General features: G+C 49.4%; 1 protein-coding gene across 1 annotated transcript; it reads right to left on the bottom strand.

The window, feature by feature from the left end:
- Nucleotides 1-521: 521 nt before the first annotated feature.
- HABP2 (hyaluronan binding protein 2) lies at nt 522-24,874 on the bottom strand. The gene is made up of 10 exons (XM_075348128.1): nt 24,868-24,874; nt 22,402-22,518; nt 21,907-22,023; nt 14,391-14,562; nt 14,168-14,262; nt 6,366-6,654; nt 4,275-4,417; nt 3,027-3,161; nt 2,633-2,772; nt 522-793 (listed from the first exon to the last, which is right to left on the bottom strand). The coding sequence occupies exons 1-10, from the start codon at nt 24,872-24,874 to the stop codon at nt 629-631; spliced, it is 1,380 nt and encodes a 459-aa protein (XP_075204243.1). The 3' UTR covers nt 522-628.
- Between the last annotated feature and the right edge of the window lie 1,971 nt (nt 24,875-26,845).

The following is a 26,845-nucleotide window of genomic DNA, read 5'->3' on the forward strand; positions in this document are numbered from 1 at the left end:
TTTATAATTGTGCATCAGTAACCATAGAAACAGCCGACCAATAGAGTGAAGAACACTGAAGAGGGAAAATTGGAAAAATCAACATTTGTGTCCGTCTGAAAACTTTTGGTCGTGACTCTTGTTATATTGGTGAACACTTCCTATTATTATTTATAATTAATGATGATTTTGACCATTCTGTGGGTCCTGTAATGTGGGTCGGGTGGATTCTGGCTGATCTAATTGTAGATCCCTGGAATCTCAGGAGAAGAAATGATGAATTGATGAAGCGACTGAAGGAATTTAACTAAATCAATCAACTAAGGAAAAAAGTTCTTTGTCTCTAAGGGTTTTAACCTTTAAAAGTTATTAAAAAAAATCCCCAACTTTGTTGTTCCATGTCCGGGTCCTGATACATAATATTCTGACATGAGAAGGAAGACGACGGCTTTAAATAAAAGTATTTTATGGGAATGTTACAATGCGTCTCCCCAATAAACCTGTGGCTACAGCCACTAAGGGGTTAAGTACGATGCCTCCTGTCACATTCTCGGCACTGACCCGTCACGTGCCCCGGACAGAGACTGCTCCAATGTAATGGCGTTCTTGTGGTCTGGGTCACGTCGGACCGGGATCCTGGATTCTGCGCTTAGGGACTGGACTTCATGTGGTTTTCGATCCATGGTAGGAATCTGTAGACGTGTGTGTAGACCCCGGGCTTGTCCTTCACTCCGCACTTCTCTCCCCAGCTCACCACCCCGGCCACCTGCGTCTGACCATCACTGTCACAGGCCAGGGGACCCCCGGAGTCACCCTGAAAAGACAAGGATAAGATGCGTTCATCCTGGGCCAGCTGAGCCCCGTGTGTCCGGTGTCACTGTCTATTAGTTTCAGGAAAGATGTAACGACCACTAAACCACACGATCACCATCACATTCAGTGGCCACTGGATCACCGGGGATGCTCGGAGGATAGCTGGAGAACTCCACGGGACCACCAGGGATAATTCAGAATAATTACAACATCCTAATAGATGACCACTGAATCTATCGATCGCCAACTGATATACAGGCACAGAGACCGGGTCACCGGATCCCACGGAAGAGTAGCAGATGAGCACTGAAGCACAAGGGAGAGCCACTGTTCACTGGGCCACCAGGGGTGACTTATCGGGGACGATGAACTGATTAATCACATTATAGTCTAAGCCCCAGGATGACCACAGATGGCCACCAACCAAGAACTAGGCAGCGTCTTATCACCGTATCAAAGGGGAGCGAGACCACCAGGATGACACTGCTCTCATACATCACCAGGGACGGGGTACTGCACCACGACAACACATGGGACTGGACATCAAGGACAGCACACAGAACCACTAGACCACCAGGATGACACTACTCTCATACATCACCAGGGGCCGGGTACTGCACCACAACAACACATGGAACTGGACATCAAGGACGGCACACAGAACCACTAGACCACCAGGATGACACTACTCTCATACATCACCAGGGACCAGATACTGCACCACGACAACACATGGAACTGGACATCAAGGACAGCACATAGAACCACTAGACCACCAGGATGACACTACTCTCATACATCACCAGGGGCCGAGTACAGCACCACCACAGCACATGGGACTGGACATCAAGGACGGCACACAAAACCACTAGACCACCAGGATGACACTGCTCTCATACATCACCAGGGACCAGATACTGCACCACGACAACACATGGAACTGGACATCAAGGACAGCACATAGAACCACTAGACCACCAGGATGACACTACTCTCATACATCACCAGGGACCAGATACTGCACCCCTACAACACATGGGACTGGACATCAAGGACGGCACCACTGGAACCACTAGACCACCAGGATGACACTACTCTCATACATCACCAGGAATGGATACTGGACACCATGGACGGCACATGGAACCAGTAGACCATCAGGGACCAGATACTGCACCCCTAAATCACCAGGGAACAGATACCGCACCATGATATTATGAGATACCAGATATTACACCACTATATCACATGGGGCCAAACACCAAGCCAGCATATAACCAAGAATGGCACATGAAGCCACTAGATCACCAGGGACCAGATAATGCACCACTGTATTATCCTGGACCAGATACTGCACCAATAGATCACCAGGGACCAGATACTACCACACTATATAGCTACCATTATATCACCAGGGACCGTATGCTGCACCACTATATCACCAGGGAACAGATACTACAAGACTATATCGCTGTGTATAGCACCATTATATCCCCAAGAATCAGATACTGTACCCCTATATCACCAGGGACAGTACTGCACCCCTAGAGGCTTGTCCAAAGTTAGGTTACATTTATAAAGGACAGGTTATTATTATTATTATTATTTTTGGAACCATTGATCCCACTTCTGTAAATGACACTGGTAATTATCCGCAATTACAAAGAAAAATGAATGATATAAGCATGCAATCAGCGGGAAAGGGAGCAGCTCCCACCATGCTTCCCTGTATCAGCCAATAGTCAGGGACCCTTGTAATATGCAGGGACGGACCATAGCGGAGCGCACTTTAAGATTAGAAGGAAGAGCACAAAGTGGAGACCCGAGCACAGAGACCTACCTGGCAGGCATCTATGCCGCCCTCAGGGACCCCGGCGCAGAGCATACTGCCGTCAATCAGCTTCCCATAAGATTTGGCGTCGGAGCAGTTGGTTTCAGGAATCACTTGGACAGAAGCATCAACGAGATAAGCGGTCGCACCTGTCAGAGACCACAGAGGACAAGTCAGAGGAGTCCTGCGGGGACAGAGGAAACTGACAAGACACCAGACCAGAGGACACAACCTCTGTCTGCAGGAATAAAGGAGCTAATAGGAGAGGGGGGAGGAGGGGGATGCAGCTGCAGATTTTCTATCTCTCTATAAGAAGGGATGCCAATCATTAATGGAATGATATACAATTCATAATATATAAATCACCTGTCGTCAGGCAGCAGAGGATCAGCAGGTAACTCACTTTTTTCTGTCATCCCCCATCCAGAAATATCGCAGAGCTTTCCCGGTGAGAACTCGCGGCTCGGTAAACACGCCGTCTTCACATTCCGCGTCTCCCAGGCGCATTTACCTTTGACTTTCTTTAGTTTTATAAGAGCTGCGACAAAGGAAACAATATTAATAACCAGGAGCCCCCCCAAACCACCCTCCAAAATAACCCCCCAAAATTACCTCTAACATACATTGTGTCATAATCTCAGCTCCTTACAACTCTCAGGATCTCTGCTTGCTGTCAATGAATTCAGAAATTTACACACAAGCTGAAAACCCATGCGGCCTGTTCATATAATTGTCTCCAGTCCAGATAATCATCTCATTGCTAAACTGATACATTGTAACAAACCATCAGCACGGGAGAAAGGTTTGTGCAGCTGATCTGCCTACTTCAGGGATGACTACTGGATACATTGTAACAAACCCTCAGCTGTGAGAAATGCTGGATGTAGATGAGTTTTCAGTATCTGGATCTAATGCAAGGCTGTTTCTGATTTTCCAACAGCAAGCAGAGATCTTACAAAAGATGAGAAATTGAAGCAAAAATGGGCGGATTCATTATTGTATTTGTGGCTATTTTTTTTGTCTCTTTTTAAGTCTATTTTCATTGGTTTTGTGCCAAATTCTCTTTAGACTTTTGCCTATTTTGGACTCATTTCCTACTTGTTTGACGGCTTTCTCTTCGCTCGTACGTGATTGCACGTTTTTTTGTAATTCACGTTTGGGTCCAATTCATTTGCGATTGTTACAATATTTTTCTGCAATTCTCCAGATCGTTCCTGGAGTAGTTTTTTTTGCATGTCACAAATTTTTGTGAAAATGAGTTATGTGCGACATTTTAACGGACCATGCAACCTTTACTATGAAAAATAGGTAAAAGACTAAATAAATAAACATTTTTAAATTTTGCATAAAATTTTGAAAACTTTGTAGTAAAAAATATAATAGAAAAGTGATGAAAAAAAACAACAACCCCCCGATGATGAGTTGGGCCTAGAGTCCATTAGAAAGTTGCAGAACTTTCCATTACACATGTCATTCAGGAGGCTGGGAAAGCTGGGTGATGGCCACTGCCAGATGTATATTTGTGGCCATATTGGATGGACCCAGCTTTCCCATAATTTGGCAGAGGACTTGTAGATCCTGGGGATGTTCCTCACAGTTTACAGGCATACGTTCTCATCCGTGTCCTCCCCGCCCCGGACCTGTCACTCACCGATATCGTTATGGAGACTGAACATTTCTTCCCGGTAATTCTCGTGTATAATTATCTTCTCCACATCAAATATCTGCTCCATCGTCTCCTTCTTCTGAAGATCCAGCTTACCCAGGGACACTCTCCACAGACCCGGATGTGACCTGCAGGACATAGAGTCACTTGAGTAATGAGTATAATGGCAGTCATTGGGGAACCCGAGCATTTTTCTGGTAGACCCTCCCAGGAGGGCTCGGGTGGAGCAAGAAAATCACTGAAATGAATGGAAACACCATTGAAATGGAATGGGAACAGCATGAGGAGATGCCTGAACACATCTGCTGGGAACTAAATAAATAATTTTAAAAAATTGTCATGGGGTCCACATATTTTTGATAACCAGTGAATGTAAAGCAGGCAACTGGGGGCTGGTATTATCCGGTTGGGAAGGTCCATAGTTATTTGGCCCTCCCCAGCCTAAAAATATCAGCCCATAGCCACTCCAGAAGTGGCACATCCATTAGATGATACAATTTTTGCACTGTATTCTTGGTTTGAAAATTCCAGCAACTCAACCTGGAAATTATAAAAACAACTTTTATTCCATATCTTTAAAATAGTTAAAAAATAAGCATGATTTAAAAAAAAACATATGGTTCACCAATGCTTGGAATACGCTTACGCGTTTTGGACTGGAGAGTCCTTACTCCAGTCCGAAACGCGTAAGCGTATTCCCTGCATTGGTGAACCATATGTTTTTTTAAAACATGCTCATTTTTAACTATTTTAAAGATATGGAATAAAAGTTGTTTTTATAATTTCCTGGTCGAGTTGCTGGAATTTTCAAACCAAGAATACTATCTCCTTTGTGGTTATTCGGAATCAAGTTCCCTGCACCGCCCTGGATTGATTGGACTCCTCCAGACTTCACATATGCTGTGGTTCGATGAGCTGACAAAAGAATTTTTGTTTTAATTCTTGCACTGTACCTGGCTCTTCCCGATTACCCTGGTGCGGTGGCAAACGGGGTAATATTTTTGTCAATTCACAGTCAACATCAACCCCACAAGTATTACCGTGATTGGCACTGCCCCAGGGCAATTGGGAAGAGCTGGGAAAAGTGCAAGAATTGTATCATCTAATGGATGTGCCAGCGGCTGCGGGCTGATATTTTTAGGCTTGGGAGGGCCAAATAATCATGGACCTTCCCAACCTGATAATACCAGCACCCAGCTGTCTGCTTTATCTTGGCTGGTTATCAAAAATAGGGAGGACCACATGCTGTTTTAATGATTTATTTGCTTAAGACTAAAAACAGCCTTTAGAGTCAGAAGAAAGGCAATAAATGGTGCAAGTGAGTCTGCCTATATGCTTGCTCTAACCTAAGCGCTCCTTCCTACACCACCTCTCCCTGATCTGCTTCCAGAGGACAGTATGCCGAGCATTGCGCCCCTGAGTCTCATAAGACCAGATGACGTGATGTGGTCGGCCAATCACAAAATGGCTACGGGATTACCGTATATAGCAGTCAATCCCTACATGTTGATTGGCTGTCTAACAGCCACGAAACGTTTGTCGGGGACACAAGCATGGCACCTGAGCACCTGCGATACACGATTGAGTAAACGAGCGTCTCCAGACCCCCAATGCTCAGCCATCACTGACTGTAACCAGTCTACACAATCTGCTGTGACCTCAGCAGCCCGGACTCCAGGCGGAGACACTTTACCTGCACTGATACATTGTAACAAACTGCTAGCACAGCACAGAGATTTGTGCTGCTGATATGTTTTGCTAACAGAGGATTGTCTAGACCCGGTAGAGTTGTCACAAACTAGTAAACTGTGAAAAATATTAAGTCAAACTGGATTTTCAGTAAATAAAAAGTTTACATTCCCTGACAGCAATCAGAGATCTGACACTTCTCATTCTACAATAATTGAGCTTCATTGATACAACCCAGGAGAATCAGAAGCCGTGTGATATGATATACCTGATCTTTACTGGCACTCAGCTGTAATACCACACACACCCTGTGGGCTGGGGGGGCGCTGTTTCTATAATCCTGGACACCCCCGTACCCTCACCCAGGGGCGATGATCTGATACTTACAGATGTTTTACACAATGCGCAGCTGTCAGGATCCAGCATTCAGCAATTAAAGTGCCCCCGCAGAGATGCCCGGCACTGAGCGATGCCACCGGACTCTTCAGCTGCAGTGATGCCAACCACGGGTGCTTCCCCGGCTGAGATCGTAACCCCCCGAAGATCCTCCCCCGGGTGCCAGGGGCCAGCTCTCTGGTGCCACACGTGGAGAACGGGGCGCTGGCGTTGGTGGGGGGCGTCGGCAATGCCGTGGAGTTTGGTGGCTTCAGTGTGGTCGTCACATTGGGACGTGGAACTACAGAACAGAAGGAGTCAGAGGAGGATGGGAGTCATGATGCATCGGATCTGGAGGCTACAATTCTCAGCATGGACTGGTCAGGCTCTGCTGGGAGTTGTGGTTCTCCACAGATGAAGAATTAAGCTTGATAATTGTACAATAGAAAGATATATCTTCCGTCACCTCAAGATCTCTGCTTCCAGGAAGTAAAAGGTTAAATTATTATTTAGACACAAAGGAGAAAGCCTGAAAACGTCTCACAGCTGAGGGGTTGTTACAATGTATCAGTGCAGACAATCCTTCATCATTTCCATCAATAACACGTGTAAGTCCAGGCCAGAGACAATAGTAACAAACCTTCAGCTGAAAAAATATTAGGACACATATCTGCTCCATAGACGCTCCCATTCAGTGACAGCAAGCAGCGCTCTTACAGTGATCGGGAACCGATCTGAGAGGGGTTACACAGGGCGGTATTATACCGGGGGAGGGGGATAGTTACCGGCGGGACATGCAGACACGTTACACAGGGCGGTATTATACCGGGGGACGGAGATAGTTACCGGCAGGACACGCAGACAAGTCACACAGGGCGGTATTATACCGGGGGACGGAGATAGTTACCTGAGGGACATGCAGACACGTTACACAGGGCGGTATTATACCGGGCGACGGAGATAGTTACCTGAGGGACATGCAGACACGTTACACAGGGCGGTATTATACCGGGGGAGAGGGATAGTGTCACGGCCAGGTGGACGGGCAGACCCAGGAGGTGGATCCACTGGGCCGAACTCCTAGATGGTAGTAAAGAGTCCGGTAGCTGGAACACTATAAACAGCAGAACAGTCCGTGCACACGAGTATAGCGGAGAAGTCCCTGGGACCACGGAGTCACGGGTGGTAGTCCGGGTGACGCAGCTCAGGTTCGGAAGCCGAGATGATGTCAGGCGGGGTCCGGAACCTTTGGAGCGAGATGACGAGTCACCGCAGGGATCCGAGATGGTACGGACTGTCAGGATGGCAGATGGACAGCGTTCGGGGTTCGGGATTCGGTCAGGACCGGATGGCGAGGCAGGCACGGCTCTACAAGAGAGATAGGTGAGTATATGCACAGAGACACCAGGAGACCTGACTCCTAGCTTAGGAAACACGAAGATCAGGCCCCGCCCCCTTGGATAATAAACCCCTTTATACCCTGTACCTGATTAGCCTCATTTCCTGTTAATGGACGCTGGCCCTTTAAGAAAGGGTCAGTGACCGCGCGCGCGCCCTAATGCGCATGCGCGCGGCCCGGGTGCCAGAAGCCAGGGAAGGAAGCTGAGAGGAGGACGCAGGGGAGCCGGCCAGGGCCTGGGAAGCCGTCGGGCGCTGGGATCGGAGACCAGGGGGCCTGGGAAGGACGGGCACCGGAGGCTGGAGAGCGGGGAGCGTGGCAGGTGAGCCGGGGAGCGGGGCTGAGGACCCGGGGAGCGGAACAGAGGACCCGGGAAGGGGAGCCGAGGACCTGGGGAGCGTGACAGTACCCCCCCCCCCCCACGCCCCCCTCCCCGCAACCGGGACATGAAGGCACGGATCAGAGGAGTGCCCACGTTCTCCCGGGGCTCCCAGGACCTATCCTCAGGACCATACCCTTCCCAGTCCACCAGGAAGAACTGTCGACCTCGTACGGTCTTCATGGCCACGATATCCCTTACCGCATAGATGTCGTCATCGGCAATAGGTGGAGGAGCCGGACTGGCAGCAGCGGAGAAGGGACCAAGGACAACCGGCTTGAGCAGGGAGACGTGGAATGAGTTGGGTATCCTCATCGTGGCCGGGAGCTGTAGCTTGTAGGAGACCTCATTGATCTTGTTGAGGACTTTAAACGGCCCAATGTAGCGAGGACCCAGCTTGTATGATGGTATCTTCAGGCGGACGTACTGGGAAGCAAGCCAGACGAGATCTCCAGGAGAGAAACACGGAGGGTCCAGACGTTTCTTGTCTGCGTGTCTTTTCATCCGCAGGGAAGCACGCCCAAGGGACGCTTTGACAGAGTCCCAAATGGTTGCAAAGTCACGGGCTACAGTATCTGCAGCAGGGACATCCGAAGAAGGAGATACAGGCAATGGGATGGAAGGCTGAAGTCCGTAAACGACATGGAAGGGAGAGCTGGAGGAGGACTCACTGATGTGGTGGTTGTGGGAGAATTCAGCCTAAGGAAGAAGCGTGGACCAGTCGTCGTGATGGGCGTTAACATAGTGACGTAAGAAAGAGGTCAAGATTTGATTGACCCTCTCTACCTGGCCATTAGACTGAGGATGGTATGCAGATGAAAAGTCCAGAGTCACTCCCAGATGTTTACAGAGAGCCCTCCAGAAGCGGGAGGTGAACTGAGTTCCTCTGTCGGATACGATGTGTAATGGAAAGCCATGCAAGCGGAAGATGTGTTGTATATAGGCGTCCGCGAGTTCCTGAGCAGAGGGCAGTCCAGCCATAGGGACGAAATGGGCCATTTTAGAGAACCGGTCCACCACGACCCATATGACTGTGTGTCCGGAGGACAATGGCAAGTCCGTAATAAAGTCCATTGCTATGTGTTGCCACGGAACTGAGGGTATCGGCAGAGGCAGAAGACGGCCATATGGGAGGTGTTTGGGCGTCTTGTTCCTGGCACAAGAGGAACAGGCGGATACAAAAGCAGCGACGTCCGTGCGAAGGGATGGCCACCAATAATGACGTACAATCGCACCCCATGTCTTTTTCTGACCAGCATGACCGGCTGTTTTCGAGGCATGACCCCAGTGTAACACTTTTTCCCTGTCTACCTCGGAGACGTAGGTCTTCCCGGGCGGTATCTGGGCCAGGGTGACAGGGGCCACCGGAATGATTTTACTAGGACAAATGATGGGTTGGGTAGTCTCTTCCTCCTGCTCCATGGGCATGAAAGACCTGGACAAGGCATCAGCGCGTACATTCTTGTCCGCGGGTCGGAAGTGAAGCCGGAAATCAAACCTGGCAAAGAATAGGGACCACCTGGCTTGCCGTGGGTTCAGACGCTGAGCGGACCGTAGGTATTCCAAGTTCTTGTGGTCCGTGTAAATAATCACGGGGTACACTGCCCCTTCCAGGAGGTAGCGCCATTCCTCCAAAGCCAGTTTGACTGCCAAGAGCTCTCGGTCACCGATGGTGTAGTTGCGTTCAGGCGCTGAGAAGCCCTTGGAGAAGAATCCGCAAGTCACCATCTTCCCGGAGGAGGACTTTTGCATGAGCACTGCTCCGGCTCCTGAGGAGGAGGCATCCACCTCCAAGGTGAACTGGCGGTTTAACTCCGGACGGTGGAGTACAGGAGAGGAAGCAAAAGCCCGCTTCAGAGAGCCAAACGCGGCGTCAGCCGCAGGTGACCAGTCCTTTGGATTAGCCTCCTTCTTAGTCAAAGCGGAGAGAGGAGCAGTCAAGGCAGAGAAGTGAGGGATAAACTGGCGGTAGTAGTTGGCGAATCCCAGGAAGCGTTGGATTGCCTTCAGTCCAGAAGGAGGAGGCCAGTTGAGAATGGCGGAGACCTTCTTGGGATCCATCTGCAGTCCAGTATCAGAGATGATGTACCCCAGGAAGGGGAGAGAAGACTGCTCAAAGACACACTTCTCATACTTTGCGTACAGACGATTCTCTCTCAGTCTTTGTAGAACCAGCTGTACGTTTTCTCTGTGGGTTTGGAGGTCCGGAGAGAAGACAAGGATGTCATCTAGATACACTACCACACAGATGTAGAGAAGGTCCCGGAACACGTCGTTCACCAGTTCTTGAAAGACGGCAGGAGCGTTACACAGGCCGAAGGGCATCACGCAGTATTCATAATGTCCATCGCGCGTATTGAACGCGGTTTTCCATTCGTCACCAGAGCGGATGCGTACCAGATTGTAAGCACCCCGAAGATCCAGCTTGGTGAACACACGAGCTCCTCTAAGCCGGTCAAACAATTTGGGAATGAGCGGCAGAGGGTACTTGTTTTTTACGGTGATTTGATTCAAACCCCGGTAGTCTATGCATGGGCGTAAGTCGCCCTCTTTCTTCTTGACAAAGAAGAAACCTGCTCCAGCAGGAGAGGAGGATCTCCGAATGAACCCCCTTGCCAGGCTCTCTGAGATGTAAGCAGACATGGCCCTTGTTTCGGCTGGAGATAAAGGATATATCCGTCCTCGTGGTGGTGTTGTTCCTGGGAGCAGGTCGATGGCACAATCGTATGGACGATGCGGCGGCAGTACCTCGGATTCCTTTTTATCAAAGACATCTGCAAAGGACCAATAGGCCGAGGGCAGCCCCGGTAGGTTCTCTGGAACCGGAGGTCGTCGGATGGGTTGTATGGACTTTAGGCACCTCTCATGACACGAAGAGCCCCATCTGGTGATTTCGCCAGTGCCCCAGGTAACTGATGGTTCGTGTGTCCGCAACCATGGAAGTCCCAGCAGGATCTGGTGGGACATGTGTGGGAGGACGTAGAAAGCGATGTTCTCGGTGTGAAGGGCACCGATACGCAGTTCGACCGGCCTGGTGATCCAGGAGATGGTGTCAGAGAGGGGTCTCCCATCCACCGAGGCAATCACTAGGGGCTTGTCGAGTGGAATAACAGGCACCCGGTACTTGTCCACCGTGGCCTGCTGGATGAAATTGCCTGCTGCCCCGGAATCGAGGTAGGCATCAGCCGTGAACCGCGTCTCTCCCGTTGTCACTTGCACTGTCCATGTAACCGGGTCAGAGAGAGTCCCAGCACCTAGGGTGGCCTCTCCTACCAACCCTAGGCTTTGGCGTTTCCCGGCCTCTCTGGACAGGAGCGTAGCAGGTGTGTGCCCTCACCGCAGTAAAAGCAGAGACCCTTAGCGAGCCGCTCTGCTCGACGTTGTTCAGACTGACGCACTCGGTCGATCTGCATGGGCTCGTGGACGGGAGCCCCAGCTGTCGATGACTGAAGTACGGAGGGTTTCTGCGGAGGAGAGGAATGCCGTACCGGACGTCTCTCACGGGACACTTCCTTGGATCGCTCCTGAAAGCGAATGTCCACTCGAGTCGCTAGGGCAATCAGGGCATCCAGGGTGGTCGGTACGTCACGACCCGCCAGCTCGTCTTTAATTCGCCCTGAGAGTCCTTCCCAGAAGGCGGCGGTTAGGGCCTCGTTGTTCCACCCGAGTTCTGAGGCCAGGGTGCGAAACCGGATTGCGTATTGACCCACCGTCAGAGTCCCCTGACGTAACCGGAGAAGAGACGAAGCAGACGCGGAGGCGCGTCCGGGCTCATCAAAGGTACCACGGAATGCCTGCAGGAAGTCCTGGATGTTCGTGGTCACAGGATCCCCCTTCTCCCACAAGGGGTTCATCCACGCCAGTGCCTCACCCTCTAGATGGGACATGATGAAGGCGACCTTGGCTTGGTCGGAGGCAAACAAATGCGGCAGCTGCGTGAAATGGAGGGAGCATTGGTTTAAAGGGAACCTGTCAGCAGAAATGTCCCCTAAAACCTAACAGATTCCCCCTCTGCAGCTCCTGGGCTGCATTCTATAAAGGTCCCTGTTATGATTGTGCCCACTTTCTGACCGAAAAAAAGTGTTTATAAAGTTGTACCTTTTTGGCTTCTGATTCTGTAAATCCGTCACGGGGGCGGGCTGCCTGATGGCCGTTATTCTGCCCCCTGGTCCTGTATGCCGCCCCCATCGCTGATTTCAATACTTCTGGACGCCGCCCACTGCTCCAGCCATCCCCGCGCATGCCCAGTGCCCATCTCTCGGGGATGAGCACTGTGCCCAGCGTCACCGCTGGTGACGTGCACGCAGGGTTAAGATTATGGGCGGTGCTGTGATGTTTATTCCTAAGCAACCGCCCATAATCGCGGGACCGCGCTTTCCCCCTCGGCCTGCTTCTTTCTGCGCAAGCGCGCTGCTGCTGACCTCACTTCGCCTCCTTCCCATCTTGCCCCGAGGCAGGAAATAGATGGGAAGAGCGCGGAGCAGTGACTACACCGAAAGCGCGGTCCCGCGATTATGGGCGGTTGCTTAGGAATAAACATCACAGCACCGCCCATAATCTTAACCCTGCGTGCACGTCACCAGCGGTGACGCTGGGCACAGTGCTCATCCCCGAGAGATGGGCACTGGGCATGCGCGGGGATGGCTGGAGCAGTGGGCGGCGTCCAGAAGTATTGAAATCAGCGATGGGGGCGACATACAGGACCAGGGGGCAAAATAACGGCCATCAGGCAGCCCGCCCCCGTGACGGATTTACAGAATCAGAAGCCAAAAAGGTACAACTTTATAAACACTTTTTTTCGGTCAGAAAGTGGGCACAATCATAACAGGGACCTTTATAGATTGCAGCCCAGGAGCTGCAGAGGGGGAATCTGTTAGGTTTTAGGGGACATTTCTGCTGACAGGTTCCCTTTAAGAATCCCCTGCAGGTCTTGGGGTCTCCGGCGTACCGGGGTGGTGAAGCCAACCGAAGTCTGGTGGTATCTGAAGAAGTCGCCACAGGAGCTGGATCCGTGGATTGACTAGTGGAAGCCCAGGATGTTGAAGTCGTAACTGCCGCTTGTAGCGTGTTCAGGCGAGCGTCCACAGAAGACATGAATTGCAGCATGCGGGTCTGGACTTCACACTGGCGTTGGAGTTCCTCCTGTACGGCTGCTAGTGCTGCAGCGGGATCCATGGCCTGATCTTACTGTCACGGCCAGGTGGACGGGTAGACCCAGGAGGTGGATCCACTGGGCCGAACTCCTAGATGGTAGTAAAGAGTCCGGTAGCTGGAACACTATAAACAGCAGAACAGTCCGTGCACACGAGTATAGCGGAGAAGTCCCTGGGACCACGGAGTCACGGGTGGTAGTCCGGGTGACGCAGCTCAGGTTCGGAAGCCGAGATGATGTCAGGCGGGGTCCGGAACCTTTGGAGCGAGATGACGAGTCACCGCAGGGATCCGGGATGGTGCGGACTGTCAGGATGGCAGATGGACAGCGTTCGGGGTTCAGGATACGGCAGGACTGGATGGCGAGGCAGGCACGGCTCTACAAGAGAGATAGGTGAGTATATGCACAGAGACACCAGGAGACCTGACTCCTAGCTTAGGAAACACGAAGATCAGGCCCCGCCCCCTTGGACAATAAACCCCTTTATACCCTGTACCTGATTAGCCTCATTTCCTGTTAATGGACGCTGGCCCTTTAAGAAAGGGTCAGTGACCGCGCGCGCGCCCTAATGCGCATGCGCGCGGCCCGGGTGCCAGAAGCCAGGGAAGGAAGCTGAGAGGAGGACGCAGGGGAGCCGGCCAGGGCCTGGGAAGCCGTCGGGCGCCGGGATCGGAGACCAGGGGGCCTGGGAAGGACGGGCACCGGAGGCTGGAGAGCGGGGAGCGTGGCAGGTGAGCCGGGGAGCGGGGCTGAGGACCCGGGGAGCGGAACAGAGGACCCGGGAAGGGGAGCCGAGGACCCGGGGAGCGTGACAGATAGTTACCTGAGGGACATGCAGACACGTTACACAGGGCGGTATTATACCGGGGGAGAGGGATAGTTACCGGCGGGACATGCAGACACGTTACACAGGTCCCACTTCAGCTTCTCCTCCTTATCCAGGTAGTAGCACCATGGCTTCCCAGCTCCGTCCGGGTTTCTGTGCGGAGGAGGAAATGACAGCGATAAGTATGTGCACCTCCATACAGACAGAAAGGAACAGCAGGAGTTACTGGAGAAACATGGCTCTGCATAGGAGCTGTGTACACAGAACGGCTGGAGATTTACCTGCAGAAATTGTGCTCCCCGACCCCAAACTGCCAAATGTCCGGCACAAAGGCGCTGACGCCCTCCTTGGCCAGGAGGTAGGAGTCCCAGGGCAGGCAGCGGTGGCCGTCCTCGGTGTGGCTGGCATAGCCGCGGTACCGGAGGCCATCGTTCCTGTAGCAGTCGCTGGACGCTGAGGGGGGAAGGTTCATAAACGAATGATTGGTTGCTATGGACATCTACACCCTTATCAGGCGCAATCAGTATCGCTGATCGTGTGAGGACGGAGGAGACGGGCGGTCACCGAATACTGAGGACGGAGGAGACGGGCAGTCACCGAATACTGAGGACGGAGGAGACGGGCGGTCACCGAATACTGAGGACGGAGGAGACGGGCAGTCACCGAATACTGAGGACGGAGGAGACGGGCGGTCACCGAATACTGAGGACGGAGGAGACGGGCAGTCACCGAATACTGAGGACGGAGGAGACGGGCGGTCACCGAATACTGAGGACGGAGGAGACGGGCAGTCACTGAATACTGAGGACGGAGGAGACGGGCAGTCACTGAATACTGAGGACAGAGGAGACGGGCGGTCACTGAATACTGAGGACGGAGGAGACGGGCGGTCACTGAATACTGAGGACGGAGGAGACGGGCGGTCACTGAATACTGGGAACGGAGGAGACGGGCGGTCACTGAATACTGAGGATGGAGGTGACGGGCGGTCACTGAATACTGAGGACGGAGGAGACGGGCAGTCACTGAATACTGAGGACAGAGGAGACGGGCGGTCACTGAATACTGAGGACGGAGGAGACGGGCGGTCACTGAATACTGGGAACGGAGGAGACGGGCGGTCACTGAATACTGAGGATGGAGGTGACGGGCGGTCACTGAATGCTGAGGATTTTGTCAGTTGTATATACAGTATATATAGGCTGAATACTGAGGACGGAGGAGACGGGCGGTCACTGAATACTGAGGACGGAGGAGACGGACGGTCACTGAATACTGAGGACGGAGGAGACGAGCGGTCACTGAATACTGAGGACGGAGGAGACGGGCGGTCACTGAATACTGAGGATGGAGGAGACGGGCGGTCACTGAATACTGAGGACGGAGGAGACGGGTGATCACTGAATACTGAGGACGAAGGAGACGGGCGGTCACTGAATACTGAGGATGGAGGAGACGGGCGGTCACGGAATACTGAGGATGGAGGAGACGGGCGGTCACTGAATACTGAGGACGGAGGAGACGGGCGGTCACTGAATACTGAGGACGGAGGAGATGGGCGGTCACCGAATACTGAGGACGGAGGAGAGGAGCGGTCACTGAATACTGAGGACGGAGGAGACGGGCGGTCACTGAATACTGAGGACGGAGGAGATGGGCGGTCACTGAATACTGAGGACGGAGGAGACGGGCGGTCACTGAATCCTGAGGACGGAGGAGACGAGCGGTCACTGAATAGTGAGGATGGAGGAGACGGGCGGTCACTGAATACTGAGGATGGAGGAGACGAGCGGTCACTGAATACTGAGGATGGAGGAGACGAGCGGTCACTGAATACTGAGGACGGAGGAGACGAGCGGTCACTGAATACTGAGGATGGAGGAGACGGGCGGTCACTGAATACTGAGGATGGAGGAGACGGGCGGTCACTGAATACTGAGGACGGAGGAGACGGGCGGTCACTGAATACTGAGCACGGAGGAGACGGGCGGTCACTGAATACTGAGCACGGAGGAGACGGGCGGTCACTGAATACTGAGGACGGAGGAGACGGGCAGTCACTGAATACTGAGGACGGAGGAGACGGGCGGTCACCGAATACTGAGGATGGAGGAGACGGGCGGTCACTGAATACTGAGGATTTTGTTGGTTGTATATATAGTAGTATATACAGTATATATAGGCTGAATACTGAGGATTTTGTTGGTTGTATACGGTATATATAGTAGTTTATACAGTATATATAGGCTGAATACTGAGGATTTTGTTGGTTGTATATGGTATATAGTAGTATATACAGTATATATAGGCTGAATACTGAGGATTGTGTCGGTTGTATACAGTATATAGTAGTATATACAGTATATATAGGCTGAACACTGAGGATTGTGTCGGTTGTATACGGTATATATAGTAGTATATACAGTATATATAGGCTGAACACTGAGGATTTTGTCGGTTGTATACGGTATATAGTAGTATATACAGTATATATAGGCTGAACACTGAGGATTTTGTCGGTTGTATACAGTATATAGTAGTATATACAGTATATATAGGCTGAACACTGAGGATTGTGTCGGTTGTATACGGTATATATAGTAGTATATACAGTATATATAGGCTGAGCACTGAGGATTTTGTCGGTTGTATACGGTATATAGTAGTATATACAGTATATATAGGCTGAACACTGAGGATTGTGTCGGTTGTATACAGTATATAGTAGTATATACAGTATATATAGGCTGAATACTGAGGATTTTGTCGGTTGTATACGGTATATAGTAGTATATACAGTATATATAGGCTGAACACTGAGGATTGTGTCGGTTGTATACAGTATATAGTAGTATATACAGTATATATAGGCTGAATACTGAGGATTTTGTCAGTTGTATATATAGTAGTATATACAGTATATATAGGCTGAATACTGAGGATTTTGTCAGTTGTATATATAGTAGTATATACAGTATATATAGGCTGAATACTGAGGATTTTGTTGGTTGTATACGGTATATAGTAGTATATACAGTATATATAGGCTGAATACTGAGGATTTTGTTGGTTGTATATGGTATATAGTAGTATATACAGTATATATAGGCTGAACACTGAGGATTGTGTCGGTTGTATACAGTATATAGTAGTATATACAGTATATATAGGCTGAATACTGAGGATTTTGTCGGTTGTATACGGTATATAGTAGTATATACAGTATATATAGGCTGAGCACTGAGGATTTTGTCGGTTGTATACGGTATATAGTAGTATATACAGTATATATAGGCTGAATACTGAGGATTTTGTTGGTTGTATACGGTATATAGTAGTATATACAGTATATATAGGCTGAACACTGAGGATTGTGTCGGTTGTATACAGTATATAGTAGTATATACAGTATATATAGGCTGAATACTGAGGATTTTGTTGGTTGTATACGGTATATAGTAGTATATACAGTATATATAGGCTGAATACTGAGGATTTTGTTGGTTGTATATGGTATATAGTAGTATATACAGTATATATAGGCTGAACACTGAGGATTTTGTTGGTTGTATACGGTATATAGTAGTATATACAGTATATATAGGCTGAATACTGAGGATTTTGTTGGTTGTATATGGTATATAGTAGTATATACAGTATATATAGGCTGAATACTGAGGATTTTGTTGGTTGTATACGGTATATAGTAGTATATACAGTATATATAGGCTGAATACTGAGGATTTTGTTGGTTGTATATGGTATATAGTAGTATATACAGTATATATAGGCTGAACAGTGAGGATTTTGTTGGTTGTATACGGTATATAGTAGTATATACAGTATATATAGGCTGAACACTGAGGATTTTGTTGGTTGTATACGGTATATAGTCGTATATAGAGTATATATAGGCTGCACACTGAGTATTTTGTCGGTTGTATACGGTATATAGTAGTATATACAGTATATATAGGCTGCACACTGAGGATTTTGTTGGTTGTATACGGTATATAGTAGTATATACAGTATATATAGGCTGAACACTGAGGATTTTGTTGGTTGTATACGGTATATAGTAGTATATACAGTATATATAGGCTGAACACTGAGGATTTTGTTGGTTGTATACGGTATATAGTCGTATATAGAGTATATATAGGCTGCACACTGAGTATTTTGTCGGTTGTATACGGTATATAGTAGTATATACAGTATATATAGGCTGCACACTGAGGATTTTGTTGGTTGTATACGGTATATAGTAGTATATACAGTATATATAGGCTGAATACTGAGGATTTTGTTGGTTGTATACGGTATATAGTAGTATATACAGTATATATAGGCTGAATGCTGAGTATTTTGTTGGTTGTATACGGTATATAGTAGTATATACAGTATATATAGGCTGCACACTGAGGATTTTGTTGGTTGTATACGGTATATAGTAGTATATACAGTATATATAGGCTGAATACTGAGGATTTTGTTGGTTGTATACGGTATATAGTAGTATATACAGTATATATAGGCTGAATGCTGAGTATTTTGTTGGTTGTATACGGTATATAGTAGTATATACAGTATATATAGGCTGCACACATGCTGCTGGTCATCTTCGGTGTGCAGGGCATGGGATGTAGTAACATGGATCGGTGCAGGATCAATGTGTTCTGTTATCAGTGATGTGAAGATGTAATTTACCCTCTCACTGTATATGCTGTGCAGATTCCTATTTCAAGCTGGGTTCATTGTCTTATTTGAACTACTTCTGTGTACATTTCTATTGTTGTAGGTAATCACCCCCCTAAAATGCAAGGTTATATCCTCTTGAGGCACTTCCATCCCTGGGAGTAGGGGGAGGTGGGCCTAGAGTCCAACTAGTGTAAACTCTGCTTACCTGGGAGATTCAGGCAGAGTGAGCTGAAACTTGAAGGGAGCAGGAGCTCCAGCCTGTGTGGCTGTGGACACGGACGGAGCTAGGCCTGTGTGGCGGCCCGTGGGATTGTGTGGAACTCTTTGGACTACTGTAAGGACGATTGCTTTGTAATCCGGTCCGAGGATTGTCGGGAAGGGCCCCCGAATCTGTTTTACGTGGACTTATCGTGTGCTGTTCTTGCATTCCTGTTAATAAACCTGTTGGATCGTCCCTCGGCCTCGTCCATCCTTTGCTCTGTTGTACACCCCCGTCACAAACTGGTTGGCAGCGGCGGGATCAGAGCAGAAGAAATGGAGGACAACAGCCAATCGACGTCTGAAACCAGAACCTCAGGATACAGGAACTGGACTGTGGCGAGTCTACAAACAAAGGCCCGTGAATTAGGTGTCGGCTACAAAGGACTCTCTAAGGAGCAACTAATTGAGGCATTGGAACACGCTTGCCTGCAAGATAGCACCGAGGAACAATTTCCACAGCAAGGGGAGCAAAGACGGGAGCCGGAGGTGAATACCCAAAAAAGTCAATGGGTTGTGTGGTACAAGGAAAAGATGGCACTGCTTGGAGATGAGGCCACCATAGAAGATAAGAGGGAGGCCATGCGTGGAGCTGAAGAGAAGGAGCGCAGGATGGAGGAGATGACATTGCTGGATAAGCAGCTCGCTGTGGAAGCCGCGAGAGGTTCCAGACAGACTGTAACCCCAGCACCCATCATGAGGGAACTTCCCAGAGTGTCCCGCAAAGACTTCAAGCAGTTTAATGAGGCTGCTGGTGACATTGAGGGCTTCTTCCAGGACTTTGAGCATCAGTGTCGATTAATGGAAGTCCCAGAAAGGGAGCGTGTCCGGCATCTGGTTGGGCTCTTAGAGGGTGGAGCTGCTGCAGCCTATAGAGCTATGGACCATCGGTGGAACTGTGAGTATGCGGATATTAAACAGACTATTCTAGAACATTATGCTGTAACGCCAGACACTTACAGGACTCAGTTCCGTACTCTAGCATGTGATGAGGAAGTGTCCTTCAAGATGTATGCCCACAAACTCAAACATCTGTGGCATCGTTGGTTGGAGGCAGAGGAGGCCTTAACCTTGGAGACCGTCCTCCAGGTCCTCCTAAAAGAGCAGTTTTACTTCAAGTGCCCCGCTGAGATCCGGGAATGGGTGCGTGAGAGAAAACCAGCGACAGTGGAGGAAGCTGCTGCTCTCGCTGATGAGGTGCTCACCATCAAGCCTCAGTGGAGGGTTCTGTTGGAGGATGGAGAGACGCCTAACAGCTCCACAACACCGGATGCCCCCAGTTATTCTGTCCCCATTGTTCCCCGTTCCTCTAAGCCACCACATGTTGATACCCGTGTTAATGTGCCTTCAGTTGCTTCTACTGCACTTTCTGGAATACGCCGGGGAGAGGAAGTAACAGAGCGCAGGTGTTATGTTTGTAGGCATCCCGGGCATTTGCAGGCCTCATGCCCAGCCAGGCCATGGAGGAATCATCCTCAAACCCCTACAGCACCTTCAGGTGGGAGCCGGCCTCCAAGTTCCCCTACCCCTTACCCAAGAGGACGCCTTGGATGGAGGGAGACCCAGCTCAGATGCTATCAATGTGGACAGCCAGGGCATCGGCAAGTCTCCTGCCCAGCTGTTCAAATGAGGACTGATCCTGCGCCCAATCGGATTGTTAATTATTTACAGCCCAGCGCCATGGAGGAAGATGTGGCACCGCTATGTGAGGACTGGCCTAGTGACTCAGCCCATGTTGCACCACCAGGAGTTTACGGGGTGCGACCTGCAGTTATGACGACTTCTGCTCATCGAGGTAAGCACTTGCAGGAGGTTGTGCTGGATGGACAGAGACTTGTTGGATTTTGTGACTCGGGTGCTTTCCTCACACTGGCTGATCCCCGAGTGGTTCGGCCTGAGGCAATCCATAGAGGACCTGGGATTGTCATTGAACTGGCTGGTGGACAATGGAGGACTATTCCCACAGCCACTGTGGATCTGAGCTTTGGTTTTGGGGTCAGGCGATGTGTGGTTGGGGTGATGGGTGGTCTGCCTTCAGCTGTTCTCCTGGGCAATGATGTGGGAGAGCTACGATGCCAATTCGTGGCTGCATGAAGCCACATGTAAGTAACGCTCTGCCTGTGTGTACTTAACCAGTGACCTGTAGAGGTCCCTAGTACGTACACAAGTTGGGAGGGGGAGGGATTGTGAAGATGTAATTTACCCTCTCACTGTATATGCTGTACAGATTCCTATTTCAAGCTGGGTTCATTGTCTTATTTGAACTACTTCTGTGTACATTTCTATTGTTGTAGCTAATCACCCCCTAAAATGCAAGGTTATATCCTCTTGAGGCACTTCCATCCCTGGGAGTAGGGGGAGGTGGGCCTAGAGTCCAACTAGTGTAAACTCTGCTTACCTGGGAGATTCAGGCAGAGTGAGCTGAAACTTGAAGGGAGCAGGAGCTCCAGCCTGGGTGGCTGTGGACACGGATGGAGCTAGGCCTGTGTGGCGGCCCGTGGGATTGCGTGGAACTCTTTGGACTACTGTAAGGACGATTGCTTTGTAATCCGGTCCGAGGATTGTCGGGAAGGGCCCCCGAATCTGTTTTACGTGGACTTATCGTGTGCTGTTCTTGCATTCCTGTTAATAAACCTGTTGGATCGTCCCTCGGCCTCGTCCATCCTTTGCTCTGTTGTACACCCCCGTCACAAGTGACACATGGTTTTGCAGAAGAGCTGTATACAGAAGACGGTGGCGTGTGATGACATCAGCAGCCGCTCCTCCTCGCTGGTTTCCTGCAGATGATTGCAGCCTGTGACATCATTATGGGATACATCAGGAGGAGCAGGTGTCACTCACCGATCTCACAGAACGTCCCCCTGAAGCTGTTCGGACAGACGCAGATAAACTTGGGGAGCAGCTTTCTCAGGCAGGTTCCTCCGTTCTTACAGGGGTTGTTGGTGCAAACAGACTCGACTGCAAAAATAAGGAAACAATGACCGGCCCGGACAGCGACGGCGACTGCTCCGCACAGTCAGGGCTGTCACTGACAGAGAGCTCGCTGTGTATTCTGTCCCCATACCCGCCCTTATATATGTCAGGCCTTCTGGACCCCCAGACATTCTCTGACATCCCCCTGTGGTGACATGTTGGATGTGTCCCCTTTCTGCCTTGCTGACACATTGTAACGAGCTCATCAGCTGTTTATGATTATGACGTCAGCCACTTCCAGAAATATAGTTAATACGGTTGAGAAATGGCTCCTGTCCATCATCTGTCACTGAGGGAGATGATGGGGGAAGGGGTTTCTATTCACTGACATGGAGCGGAGATCTCGCGGTCGCCGGCTCTTACCTGCGCTGCACGTGGGGCCCTGGTGCGGGTAGTGGCAGCGACACTTGTAGTGCGGAGCGTACTTCTTCAGGACGCACTCGCCCTGGTCACACGAGACTTTCTTGCACGGCCGAATCGCTGTCACAAAATGTAGAAAAAAAGACTTTACATTCATGAAATAAACGGACAATGATGTCCCTGAGAAGTCTGATCAAAGTGATCAACCATGAGCCAAGAGATCCTCCAGTGGATTCTTAAAGGAGCCGCGCAGCGCAGAGGACCGGAGGCAGCTGCCGCACCACAGTCAGGGCCGGGATCGCTCCTTTCTGGCTTGCTTGCTGTGCGGCACAATCCGGCTCTTTGCAGAAAAAACGCAACCGTTTTTTTTTTTTGCCGCCGGTTGCGTTATTTGCATAGACTTTCATTAGTGCCAGATTGTGCCGCATGGCCTTGCGTTCGGTCCGGTTTTTGCCGGATGCGGCATATTTAGCCGGATGGAACGTTGCCTGGCACGTTTTTTTGTTCGGCGAAAAAAAACGCATTGCGCCGCATCCTCCGGATGCGGCGCTTTTTCCAATGCATGCCTATGGACGCCGGATGCGGCGCGATGCGGCAAAAAACTCATCCGGCCGCCGCATACGTTTTTTTGCACTGCGCATGCTCAGTAGCGTGACGCAACCGGCAAAAAACGGAAGGGCCACATGTAAAAACTTATGCAAAGGATGCTTTTTGTTCGCCGCATCCGTTACATAGGTTTTAGAGCCGGATTTAGCCGCACTGCTCAAACCGGAGGTGTGAAAGCAGATGACACCAAGAAGATACATTGTTAGCAAAGAATCTTCATTTCTGGAGAATATTTCACAGACTTATTGCTCTTACAGTAAAGAATCTTTATTGTTTAATCAACATTTTCTACAGCTCAGAAGTAAAGAATTATTATTGTCTCCAGAATATCTGCCACAGCTTTATTGCTCTTACTGTAAAGAGGAGAGGCTGATCATCTATAGAGAATGTTACAGTCTGATTGCTCTTACAACCTATAGAGAATATAGCCTGAACTTATTGCTCTTACAGTAAAGAATTCTGATCACCTATGGAGAATATCCCATAGCCCAGGCAGAAACAATCCTAACAATCCTGATCATCTACACAGATAGACTTCAGCTGCAGTAAATGATGCTGAATGTCTAAACAATAATGTCCAGTCTTATCACCCCTATAGCAGTGACTCCTTCTAGAGTATATTCCACAGTCATACTGCTCTTACAGTGAAGAATACCTAATGCCTATATAACATATTCCACAGTCATACTGCTCTTACAGTGAAGAATACTCAATGTCTATGTGACGGGGTGTACAGCAGAGCAAGGAGAGACAACAGGCCGAGGAACGATCCAACAGGTTTATTCACAAGAACACTGGAACAGCACACGATAAGTCCACGTAAAACAGATTCGGGGGCCCTTCCCGACAATCCTCGGACCGGATTACAAAGCAATCGTCCTTACAGTAGTCCAAAGAGTTCCACACAATCCCACGGGCCGCCACACAGGCCTAGCTCCGTCCGTGTCCACAGCCACACAGGCTGGAGCTCCTGCTCCCTTCAAGTTTCAGCTCACTCTGCCTGAATCTCCCAGGTAAGCAGAGTTTACACTAGTTGGACTCTAGGCCCACCTCCCCCTACTCCCAGGGATGGAAGTGCCTCAAGAGGATACAACCTTGCATTTTAGGGGGTGATTACCTACAACAATAGAAATGTACACAGAAGTAGTTCAAATAAGACAATGAACCCAGCTTGAAATAGGAATCTGTACAGCAAGATACACCTCCCCCATAGCCCACCATCACAGGGTGACCTCACATAATTTAAAAAAAAAAGGTATTTATTTTGTTCCTAACAGCATCCAGGCATCTTCCCCATGCCTAAAGCTTGCTGATTGGTTGTGTTGCAGCTTTTCAACAAGCTTTATTCAGCATCTAAACAGCATCCAAACTCGGACATGGACTTCCATTATTAGCCGGTGTTTGAGTTTAAGCCCCGAACACCAGGTTTCTGATACAAACCTCAGACTTTACTATTGGGGTTCGCTCATCGATACCCAATACCACTGCTGTCCAGTGACCGTAATCTGTGATGGTGAGATGCCCCCCTTCCACCATTCTCAGGTCCATTACTGACGCTTGTGGTCAGTAAATTGAATAATTTGTGTTTATATTGATTCGGTGCTGGTCAGACAGCGGCAGTTTGTTACAATGTGTCTGTTCTATCCTCCCGGCTGAAAACCCTTCCTGATCAGAATTTGCTCATTCACCTGCAGGGCAGGTAACGAAAAGCAACGCTGGTCTCTCAAGGGTCTGAGCACCTTCCACTCAGTGACTGCTGAGGCCATCTGCAGATTGCTATGCTGGTGGGTGTATGTGACGCCCATGACTGCATCAGGGTGTCACAGGGAACTGCACCCCTGTCTCTCATGGTGCAGAACTCACCCTCCATGGTTCTGGGGTCCTACGCACTGGTATTGCTTCCATCAGCAATCAAATCCTAACCACACCTCACACCATACCCTGTCAGGCACACCGGTGGGTGGTCCAGCTGGAAAAGAGCCACCCACCTAGGGGTCAGGCAGACTGGTGGGAGGGAACAGTCAGGACAGTAGTAGCTCCCAAAGAGTGAGGAGCTGGGAGTTAAAGCTCCCAGTGTGATCTTGGTTGGGTCGCAGACGGTGGTCCGGTCGCAGGGTATTGGAGGAGGTGTAACTGTTAGCAGCGGGTTAATCAGCGCGATGTCCACAGCGAGCAACAGAGAATGTTCATTTATTGAGAATTAAGAACATCCAGCTTACAACATGAGAATAGGATCAGTCTGGTTTCTGGGAGAGAGATCTGCTGTGACCTTCAGCTTCCAGCTCCACACTAGAATGCACACACCGGGAGAGGAAGAGAGATCTGCTGTGACCTTCAGCTTCCAGCTCCACACTAGAATGCACACACCGGGAGAGGAAGAGAGATCTGCTGTGACCTTCAGCTTCCAGCTCCACACTAGAATGCACACACTGGGAGAGGGAGAGATCTGCTGTGACCTTCAGCTTCCAGCTCCACACTAGAATGCACACACTGGGAGAGGGAGAGATCTGCTGTGACCTTCAGCTTCCAGCTCCACACTAGAATGCACACACTGGGAGAGGGAGAGATCTGCTGTGACCTTCAGCTTCCAGCTCCACACTAGAATGCATACACCGGGAGAAGGAGGAGGAACATGCAGACCAGGGCTGTGGAGTCGGAGTCGGAGTCGTGGAGTCGGAGTCGGAGCTCATTTTGGTGGAGTCGGAGTCGGAGTTGGAGTCGGTATAAAATGCACCGACTCCGACTCCTAAAATATATAATAAATTGGGGACAGGAGTGCAATGCAGAATGTGCTGAATATTTTACTAAATAATAACATTTAGTATAATGCTTATATTTAAGTGAAAAATGTATTGTAGTATAATGTGAACATCAGACATTTAATTGTTTTTATGATACAATAATCAAGATATTTGGATAGAACATAAAATATTTATTGGATACAACTTTAGAACACAAAAAACTAATAAATTGTAAATATGTAATATTATATATATATACACAGTGTATATACACACACAAGATATATATGTAATCTACTGTATATTACATAGTGTATTACATATTTACAATTTATTACAGTTTTTTGTGTTCTAAAGTTGTATCCAATAAATATATTTTATGTTCTATCCAAATATCTTGATTATTGTATCATAAAAATTATTAAATGTCTAATGTTCACATACACATATTCATGTACTACAATAAATTTTTCACCTAACTATAAGCAATATATGTAGGAGTCGGAGTCGGAGCCGGAGTCGGAGTCGGAGCCGGAGTCGGAGTCGGTGCAAGAGAATTTGAGGAGTCGGAGTCGGAGTCGAAGGTTTGGCTTACCGACTCCACAGCCCTGATGCAGACATAAAATCACATCATATTAAACAAACAATAGTTGTTGCAATACATACAGATCAATATGCATTAGGCCAACAGTAAGAGACTTAGTTTTGGAGAACGGTCGGCACCAGAAGTCCAGTAACCGCACCGGTACCGAGCACGGCGGGGTACAGGACTCTAGATCAGGGAGTAGCTTCACGCAACCTGATAATTCACCTGTGGAGGATAGTGTCTTTATGAACTTTCCCCAAGAGCTCAGAGATCGAAGGCACCAACACAACGAGGGGGATAGGGCTTTCCAGCTTATGCAGCCCACTGAAATCCCAAGTGTCAGCCATCGAGAGCACAGCTCCACTATCTAATTATAGGGAGCGAGACCCCGGCAGCTTCAGGCCGAGGGGGTCACTCACTCAGGAACATCTACATAATTGTGCATGGAGGAAGGCTCCAGTCCACTAAGCAATACCAGTGGGGACGGACACCGGACGAGATCCCCGAGTGGCAG

Source organism: Anomaloglossus baeobatrachus, chromosome 5 (assembly GCF_048569485.1).
Source record: "Anomaloglossus baeobatrachus isolate aAnoBae1 chromosome 5, aAnoBae1.hap1, whole genome shotgun sequence".
Classification (NCBI taxonomy): Eukaryota; Metazoa; Chordata; class Amphibia; order Anura; family Aromobatidae; genus Anomaloglossus; species Anomaloglossus baeobatrachus.